This window comes from Musca domestica, unplaced genomic scaffold (assembly GCF_030504385.1).
Source record: "Musca domestica strain aabys unplaced genomic scaffold, Musca_domestica.polishedcontigs.V.1.1 47, whole genome shotgun sequence".
In the NCBI taxonomy this organism is placed as follows: domain Eukaryota; kingdom Metazoa; phylum Arthropoda; class Insecta; order Diptera; family Muscidae; genus Musca; species Musca domestica.
In genome coordinates this window covers 3,287,154-3,297,471 of record NW_026712338.1, presented here as the reverse complement: position 1 = coordinate 3,297,471, position 10,318 = coordinate 3,287,154, and the positions used below count along the sequence as shown (strand labels likewise).

The window sequence follows — 10,318 nt, the reverse complement described above, 5'->3', positions numbered from 1 at the left end:
TTGTATAATTCTAAGTAGGTCAAAATTGTACAACTATTCTCTTGCCTACACACACGGTACACATTTCGTGCCATACATTGTAATATGACAATCGTTGGTTGTTTAGTCGGTTGGTCGGGCGATTGCATCCATATCACCCATCCCATCATCCGTCAAACGTTCGTCATTCCAATGACAAGATGTCGACGTCGCAATAAATGGATAGAAAATAGAATTATTTGTGCTTGTTTGTAGGTATTTACCTTTTTAGTCCGACTGTTTTGTTCGAACCCAATTTGCTTAGTTTGGGCTTCTTAGTTGTCATCGATTGCTGGCGGGGATTCTGGGATTCATCTTGCTGTGCAGGTGGCTTTTCAGTAGTATGGGTAACAGTGGTGTGGTGGGAATCTGGACCATCATCCGAAGATGTTCCCTCTACGGAGCTGCGAACATTAACATTGACAACATCGTCGCCACAATTGTTGCCCGCCACATTTACTCCACCGCCACCGCCACCTCCTCCACCATCGCCACTACATCTTCTATTGTTAGTGGTGACGTCGGTATTGCTGCTGGTGTTATTGGCATTGTTGTTCAAACTAAAAGAGTTATTGTTGTTGCTGCCATTACTGTTCTGACGCTTCACCCGTACCGGAGATGATGTGTGGTTTGTGTCGTTCAGTAAATGGGTGCGCTCGTCGTCACAGAACTCATGGCCAGATGCCACATTCACATTCGCCAGCAGGGCATCCACCTCTGTTGTGTGGGACTCTGTTCCGGCCATGTATTGGGAGTTGAGTCTGAGACTTAGGCTAGAACGAGGTGGAGAAGGCACTGGTTCCCTGTTGGTTATACTACCACCACCATTCTCTGCATCGCCTTCAGTTCGGTTCGACGAACGGCCATTCGCAGCCGATGTTTCCTGGGGAGCAGGTATGACGTATGAGAGCATTAAAGATGCTTTTCACTGTTCGAATTAAATTTTATGAATTTCACGATAATTGGATGAGTTTTCTGATCCGTTCAGTCCTTTTGTTTGGTATTTCTCTCCGAATTCAAAATGAATGCGTATACAATGCAGTCTATGTTGATTTCATATGTTTTTATTTTTTCGATGTCACCGACCGGAAGACAGGCAGACAATGGTAACTCGCTTCCGGATTGTCGATTGTTTTATCAAAACTATACTTTTTTCACTAAAATTCGAAATTCGGATTATATTCTTCAAAAACTCAGTCAAGCACAATTAAATCCATGCAGATCTCAGTCTTTTATTTACGTTTCTTACGTCCGCCCTTCTTCGGATTCCTCGCAAATTCTTCTGTTCACTGTCAAAGAAATGCGCACCTTCAAATTTTGACTTATTATTTATTTTTGCCTTTCCTTTTGTTGCATTCACATTCCTCCACTTCACCACTGCCACTCTTCTATCTTTTCTTTTAGCCAAGTTACCACCGTCTTGCGTTTCTTTGCGTCTTGCGTTTGTTTGTTGTGTATAATAAAAAAAAAGAAAACTTTTCTGTTCGGCGCAATGAATTTTCCCGAGATTTTCGTCGCGTAATTTCAATATGAGTCTTCAATAGGGGAGATTATATAGAATTTAAAAGTTTGTACCACAGAACTGAATATCACAAAAAACATGCAAATTTAAAAACTTGTCAATTAGAATTTGTTTGTTGTGGTGGTGGCGCTCACGACAGTATTGTTGTAAATTGTCTCCTCGACCCACAAACAACAACAAAAATCGTCTCAATTCTAATTGGAAAGCGGTGTTGTCAACTTTAATAAATTGACGTGTAGTGCTGTTCCATTTCCATGTAGTACTGACAATTGAGGCGTTTACTCTGCAAACCAATAGATGTCGCTAGTAAAAATAGAAGATGTGTTCACATTTAAAAATTTATCGTTCAATTTGTTTACATTTTTAATTGATTATCGGCAACATCTATTATCCGGTAACAAAAAGTATATATTTATTTCTACTTGAAAACAACAAGAGCAAATACAACAAAATAATTTACACTTTTTCAATCATTATTTAATTTAAGAGAAAATTTCGAAAAAGGAATAAAACATCAAGTTTTTTTAGATATATGTAAATGTTATCATACCGTCCTCAAAAATGCATATCCAGTATACACTATTTTGATATAAAATTTCACTGCAGGGCAAAGTGAACATATTTTTTTTGCATAATAATAGAAAAATTCGCTGTTATACGTAACATGACGCCAACCTCTAACCACAGCAAAAGGCCGGCTACTTGCAAAAAGTTTAAAGTTTAGAAAACTTAGGTTCGCGTTAGCCGGTACAGGACATACCCACAGGAGAAAGTTTCAAGCCCCGTTCGCCCCTTTTTTTAAAGAGAAAAATCACTCAAATTGATTAAAATTGGTGAAAAGCACACAACATAGCAATCCCATTACAATTGTGGCGATTATGACCGATTTTGTCTTGGACACAATCCCCTTTCCCATTACAATTATAGGGATTATGATCGATTTTTTCTTGGACACAATTCCAATATGGGGGTTATGAAAGAAAAAATCGGGGATTATATGGGGATTATGTCCGAGTTTTTCATGGTAAAATCAAGAAGGTGAAGTCATTTCAAATAAGCATTCCCATCTTTGCATTTTCTGTAACTGAGCTTGTCAAATACAATCGTTCATATGAACTGTCACAACAAAAACAAGATTTGTTTATGTACATTTGTAAACCATTCAAATTTTCAATGAATTCTGTGAAATTAATTGTTTGTAATAAATATTCAGAATGGTTAAAGGTATTACGTAATTGGCTCTATCCATGATTCGCCAAAAAGTTGTCCCATAAATTGGAAATTTTCACCGAAGGACTGCTTTTTTTATCCTGACTAAAACAACATACATTTTTTCAGGGATAAACCAGTACTTCCTTTGACATGGGATCCCGAATACTCCAAATTGCCCCTTTTTTCTTCATAGTTCCTAAACCTTAATTCGAGAACCCTGTTTTGGACATACCGCAGCGGATGAAATCTCATGGACAGAAGGGCAGCAACCTAAACAATTATTACAATAAGAAAAACTTGGGGGTTTCACGTAGGTATTTTCACCAGATCTCGATCAGATGTGAAAAGGGACAATGTCGACCCGCTGGATATGAAAAACGGAATGCTGTCCCAAAAATTGTATATGAGTCACATGCTTGGGAACAATAAAAAATTTTCCATTCCGGCCAAAATTTGTTTTTTTTTTTTTTGCAAAGAAAAATTGTTCTCATATTTTCAAATTCAAAATTTACGTTTTTATTTTGAATTTGAATTTATCTTTGTCAAAATAATTTTTTTTGACAATGAGATTTTGTCAAATGGAAAATTTTGAAAAAAAACCTTAATTCTACCATGGAGTTTTTTTCTTTGAACATAATCCCCATTTCCATTACAATTATGAGGATTATGAAGGAAAAAATGGGTTATAATCCCCATAATTGTAATGGAGTTGTTATGATGTGGGGTTTTCAACAATTTTAACTAATTTGAGTAATTTTTCATTCAACATTTATCCTTTCATAAAAGCTTTGACAGTTTATGGTACGACCATATGTGTTGATGCTGCTACCAGTATTCTTCCACCACACATGACTAGAGCATAGTAATCACCCGAATTCAATTGTTTATTGCAAAACACATATACAGTTTCTATATGTATGCATTTTCTCAATAAATACAATAATTTTTAATGCATACATGGTATAATTATTACAGGCAAAAGCAAGTCCCAGCTGATTTGACTCTATAGTAATACTGGTGTAAAAGTCGATATGACGTTTTTGTTTACAATGACGTTTTTGATATACAATAGGTATACCCTTTTTTGATATAAAATTTCACTGCAGGGCAATGTGAACATATTTTTTTTGCTAATAATAGAAAAAATCCCGGTGTATTTAACAAAACTACAAAGGCGATGGTTCGGAAACTTTGTTTGCGTTTAAGGTTGCTGTTCCACGTTATATAATGTATTCGTATATTTAATGTTTCCCATGGCTCAATAAGAAAGGTTGCTCAACTTCAAAGAAACTAGAAAAATGCAAATCTGTGCTGGAGTCTTATAGTCTCAAATAGACTTTAAAATATGCAACAGTAGGCTTTGTTTATTTTTTTTTTTAACAAAATTCTTATATTGGGGAAAAACCGCGAAACAAGAATGTAATTTCGAGGTTATCCCACAAGATGGAATCTAAAATAGTAGGACAATACAGTGATATCGCAAAATTGTACAATTTGTTATCCATTCAGGTCGAAAATTTGCATTTATTTAGCAACCAAATTTGAAATAATTTCAAATTATTGTATTTTTTATTCAAAACAATACACACACATACACAAAATGTGTATATGTTTCGACAGAATAAGAGCACAAAAATAAAAAAAAAATATTTGGGGGGTAGCTTTGTTCTACCCTCTGTAATTGTGCCATGATGTTTCCTAAAATTGCAAAATGTAGAATACTTTATGTATGTATGCTGTTTGGTTTCAACTTGAGAGGGATGTTGCCTTTTTCACGATTTTCTAGCGATTGCTTGAAGTGTTGAGAGACTAGGGCCAACAGCTAACAACTATACATTCAGGGGAATGATGTGAAAGCATTAAAATTAAATAGGTTAATAACTATTCTTCTGCATTTTCAATTTAATAATCCAAATACCAATAACGTATATTTTTAAAATTAAAATAATTTATTGAAAATTAATTATTTTGTTTACATTTTTGGACACATAACTCTGACACTTATTTTACGTACAAAAACAAATTTGTATGTGGTTGTTGTTACGATTGTTGTACAACAACTTGCTGTTACCTGTATTTTACTACCATGTAATGTATATAGCTTTTGGGCAGAAAAAAGTTTGCGCTTGGGATAAAAGGAGGTGTATTAGGAACTCGATATAGTGAAGCTCGCGGCGTTCCATTGGTTTTTCGCGATTTTCTCTCGAATTAAAATATTGTCATAAAAGTGTCAGATTAACAAACAACTTGCTGCATTTGTTATTACTTAATTTGAAGATACAAGACTTATAATTAGAACATAAAGCATAATTACAGAAGGTAGAACAAAGCTACCCCCTAAATACATCTTTTTTTCTTTTTGTGCCCTTATTCTGTCAAAACATATACCCTTGTTGTGTATGTTTGTGCATTGTGTTGAATAAAAAATACAATAATTTAAAATTATTTCAAACTCGGTTGCATCACAGAGTTGCTGTTATCTAGTTTCTTTAAAGTTGAGAAACCTTTCTTATTGAGCCATGGGTAACTATCATGGTACAAATACAAGAGGTAGAACGAAGCTACCCCTAAATACTATTTTCTCCCTTTGTACCCCTATTCTGTCAAAAAATATACACAGTTTGTATGTGTATGTCAAATAAGACTTTCCATCTCTGCATTTTCTGTAATTTACCTTGTCAAATTTCATTGAATAGAAAAAGGTTCCTATTTTGACAATGAGATGTTGTCAAGGGTAATATTTTGAAAAAATTGTAAACATAATATAGCATGACTTAACCTTCTTAGTTCAACCATGTTCTAGCAGGTCTTGCGGCAGAGCATGTATGAACTTGAAATTTTTGTTGGAAAAAATAGGCTGCTGGGCAAGTCTAGAAGAGAAAGTAACTAGAGACCTAATACAAATGTGCACCAAAAAGTCGATAACAAAAATCGATTATTTCTCTAATGGATTAGTACAGAATAGAGTAAGTGTCGGCGTCAAGCCGCCACACATATTTTCAGACTCCTCCGTGAATTTTGTCTTCCATACTGGTAGTCACTGTGAAAAAATGCGCCCATAATTAACATTTTTCAATATTCCTCGATATTTTAAAAAATCTGATTTCCAGCTTTATTGTTACTAATTTCTGCTGCATTAAACTTCAACCGCCAACAAGTCGAAATCGCAGCTGTCCATCGCCGATAGCCATACATTTTATGGGACACCGCCGTCGTCGAGGAATCGTTCGGCTTCATTATCTGCTCCACTCCCAGTGCCCTATTCGAATATTATTTAGTACCAATCGGACAAACAAGTCCAACAAATCTTCACCCACAATTAATTAAATAGTTAATAATTAATAGTTGATATTTAATTTTGTTTTTCGATTCTCTTACAAATTTATTACAAATAGCAAGTAAGTAAAATACAATTTAGGAAATAATATAAATTGCAATAAAAGCGTTCTTTGTGCCTTCAAGTATTAAAGTTTTACTGGTGATGTGTAGAGAAAACAAAAAACATAAATAAAGAAGGGTTGCTGCTTATTTAATTAATTGAAAATGATTCATTTCAACAACAGAATAGTGTTAATCTGGAACAAAGGAGTTCTTATGAAATGCGATTTTCAGAAGAAAAATTGATTTATGTTTTATTGGCCATTTGTATATACCCCCGGCATGTCTTTGGATATTCAATTACATATTATATATCCCAGGTTTCGAACGTTATTGCTCATATTGTTTTCACCATATATGGTTTAATCATCGAAATTGTTGAATACGACGACATGTAAGTAATGTTAAACATCTTTTGCGAATACAAAAAAGACGACAGACACAGCTCGAAGCAAAGAAACTGCTCATTGCCAGAGTGCGCCAGTGAATTGAAGTTATGACTCACTGAGCTAAAACGGTTGTATTTGTAACAGGGTCGATCACTTGGATGAGAGTGTGTGTGTGTTCATGTTTTGTTGACACAGATTGCTGATAATTTTCCGAAAATTGTTTACTATTTTTGGTAAATTCACTTAAATGGTTCTTGGGTGCTATACACCACTAAGTGCAATAGCATTCGGCTTACGTATGCAGCCGTAAACAATCGCATACACAAATATGAAAATCGTTTTAGAACTATTTGAAGGCTCTTTCAATACCGTATAACTACTTTGCTTCTGAATAGATCTAAAAAGCACATTCCGTTTTCGATTTTACATTTTTAAAGAGAATTCAATGAAAATAAAGAAGTGTGTTTACACTAAAAAGCAGAGGCATTACGTTGAACTCGCTGACAATACTAAAAATATTAAATTAATTTCCTAATCGCATCTATTAGCATCCATGTTGCTTCTAGATCTAGTAGATACTATCAGTAATTGTACACCGATTTTCATCGCACGAATCATTCAATTGGTGAACCACTTAGGGGTCATCAAAAGGATCTCCATTCATCACTTCAACAGTAGGCTTGGAAATATTGGACTGAATAAGATTAGCTATGTGCAAACGGTCACTAAAAACCAATGATGAAAAAAATAAAAGTAGTAAAACTTTTCAATACAAATGAAACGAAAATTACAACATGCGTTGTGTTACCTTTTTATCAGATTGTGGCGTCGTGAAGAATGAATATAGACTCAATCATGCCATTCAATTACAATTTATTTTACATATATTACATTGTATCCAGCAACCGCAGTCACAACGCAAAATATCTTATTTTCCTCACAGAGTGTGAGTGCAAGCAGTCGCAGACTGTTAACAGTCTGGTGGGATAGTCTTGGATTAAATAACCGAGTGATAATGACTGGCCACCTTAGGGTAAAGGAAACGTTTTTATATAAAATTTTGTAAATTCAATCGTATTTCACTTTAAACTTTAGATACCAGTAAGACCGTTTGGATAATGCAGTTAAAATATATCAAAAACCCATATCAAAACGGGAACCTCTATGGACACTTTTATACTTCAAGGATTGTCATCTATCAAATCTTCTAAAATACCAGATTGGAAACAATTATGTGCGTAAATGTGACTAGGATTATCAAAATACCGGTTAGCGGTGGAGGAAAACGTGACAAATCCGCGATAAGATGTGGCAAAAATCATCAAAATACCGTTATATGGGGGCTATTCCAAAAAGTTGACCTATACATACAACTTTTCGCCACCGGTGCTAGAACCCATTACGACCAACAACTACCATTTTCTTGACAAATCCGTAAAAAAATGTGGAAAAATCGTTAAAACGTGGACCTTTACATATAATGTTTCGCCACCGAAGCTAGAACCCATTATGACCAACAAATACCAATTTTTATACAGATCCTTGAAATAATTTGGCAAAACTCATCAAAATACCGAATATCGGGAGGTACCGTTATATGGGGGCCATACCAAAACGTGGGCCTATACATACAATGTCTCGCCACACGAACTGGAAACCATTATGATCTACAAATACCAATTTTTAGACAAATCCGTGGAAAAATGTGGCAAAAATCGTTAAAATACCGAATATCAGGAGTTACCGGTTTATGGGGACTATACCCAAACGTGTACCGATGTATTTCATTTTCAATACCAACCATCCTAGGCACAATACAAATTGTTCTGCTGACGCTCTTCGTCAAATAATGTGGGCTGTATCGTGATTTCAACAGACAGACGGACGGATATCGGTTAATCAGATTAGAATTTTATGCTGATTATGAATATATATACTTTATGTGGTATATGACGAATATTTAGGGATGTTACAAACGGAATGACAAAGTTAATATACCCTCCTTTCCAAAGTGGAGGGTGTAAAAAAAAAACAAAACGAATGTTTATTTTTCTCCATTTCATTGCACTCAAGCAAAGGGGCGATAACAATTTTAGTCGACAGTAGCCGCTATAGTTAAATGCTTTCCAATTGACCTCCTACTATGGATTTTTAATTGTTATATCTATGATACTTTAGGTGTAGTCTTTATCTCTATCATATTTTTTATCTGCTAATAGGCGTTCGTGAGATGATGTCATGGAATATGTTTTTCGAATTGCCAGATACTCACCGTTTCGAGCATATCAAACAATGTAGTTGTCCTATTGTGGACCGTTGTGCTAATGGCCGTATTGTTTTTCAAATATTGAAGTAAATATTTGATGTTTCACCAACGTAGGTACGCGTTTCACTCCCATTTGGTTTACTAATTCTATCAATAGAATAGTGTGCTACAATTTCAGTTACTCTCACATATTAGCCTTCATATTAATTTTCAATATTCAATTTTTAATATGTCGATCTTTTTATAACTATATTTTTAGATCAAACATGTCTTCTCGCAAAACTGCCGGTCGCCGTGCCACAACCAAGAAGCGTGCCCAACGTGCCACTTCTAATGTGTTCGCCATGTTTGACCAAGCTCAAATTGCTGAATTCAAAGAAGCCTTCAACATGATCGATCAAAATCGTGATGGCTTTGTTGAGAAAGAGGATTTACACGATATGCTGGCCTCGCTGGGCAAAAATCCAACAGATGAGTACCTTGAAGCAATGATGAACGAAGCGCCTGGTCCTATTAATTTCACAATGTTCCTAACATTGTTTGGCGAACGATTACAAGGCACAGATCCAGAAGATGTAATTAAAAATGCCTTTGGTTGTTTCGATGAAGAAAATACTGGTGTAATTCCCGAAGATCGTTTGCGTGAACTTCTCACAACAATGGGAGATCGTTTTACAGACGAAGATGTAGGTTTTATTACTACTTTATTTCCATATTATATTATGTATTAATTGAATGTCAACCTTTTCAGGTCGATGAAATGTATCGTGAAGCTCCAATTAAGGGTGGTCTCTTCGATTATATCGAATTTACCAGAATTCTGAAACATGGTGCCAAAGACAAGGACGAACAATAAGGACAGCATACACGATAAAGACACATTCCCCTCCGTAATGTTATTGTGCTTAACTGTAACACTTACAATTAAAGTCAATGTCATTACAGAAAATCTCCATTATCATATAAATCCTTTATTTTGTGCCGTTTTATTTAATAACGTTTTTAAATCTGATTCAGTTTCATTAGCATTAGTCCCATGTAAAGGGTCCACTATTCCCCATTGTATATCCGATCAAATATGAAATAACAATATACGATTAACTAACCCTTTTGCAATACACTCGATGATTTGTTGTTATCAGTTTTCTTGGTACTTAACGTTTGCTAATTTTGTGTTTATAGTTTCGAATTGCCATTGCAAACAATCATTAATATCACTTTTATAAGTATTAATATGAACATCATTTTAATTCAATAAATATTTTACATACATTTATAAAATAAAAAATTGTTGTAAACTGAATCGCCGATTATGAGAATGCAATCAAAGGCATAAATATGTAAAGATTTGACAAAATGCATTTTGAGAAAATGGTTTGTGGCTACAATATGTAGAGTAACAGCTTATGATGGAGGCATGTCAAAAGTGAAAAGACAATTATAGAGCAACATGGCAAATAAAATAAAAAATGGACCAAAAATATCGGCTAAATATTGGATATTGAGAACAAAACTTGTTACTTTTTGAAAGAA

The 10,318-nt window shown here is 34.7% G+C and overlaps 2 protein-coding genes across 2 annotated transcripts; one reads left to right on the top strand and one right to left on the bottom strand.

The window, feature by feature from the left end:
* Positions 1-238: 238 nt before the first annotated feature.
* On the bottom strand, positions 239-931 carry LOC131804630 (homeobox protein 10-like). The gene has a single exon (XM_059127682.1). It carries the CDS (start codon positions 929-931, stop codon positions 239-241), a length of 693 nt encoding a protein of 230 aa, XP_058983665.1.
* Positions 932-5,990: 5,059 nt separating this feature from the next.
* Positions 5,991-10,088, top strand: LOC101897157 (myosin regulatory light chain sqh). Its single transcript, XM_005179346.4, has 3 exons — positions 5,991-6,150; positions 9,045-9,471; positions 9,537-10,088. Exons 2-3 carry the CDS (start codon positions 9,052-9,054, stop codon positions 9,639-9,641), a joined length of 525 nt encoding a protein of 174 aa, XP_005179403.1. The 5' UTR covers positions 5,991-6,150; positions 9,045-9,051; the 3' UTR covers positions 9,642-10,088.
* The last annotated feature ends 230 nt before the right edge of the window (positions 10,089-10,318 follow it).

What these genes read in the sequence shown, in the direction of transcription:
- LOC101897157 (XM_005179346.4), top strand. Translation starts at nt 9,052, where the DNA reads ATGTCTTCTCGCAAAACTGCCGGTCGCCGTGCCACAACCAAGAAGCGT. An exon ending in ATCGTTTTACAGACGAAGAT is followed by an intron (nt 9,472 to 9,536) that starts GTAGGTTTTATT and finishes CAACCTTTTCAG; the next exon opens with GTCGATGAAATGTATCGTGA.
- LOC131804630 (XM_059127682.1), bottom strand. Translation starts at nt 931, where the DNA reads ATGCTCTCATACGTCATACCTGCTCCCCAGGAAACATCGGCTGCGAAT.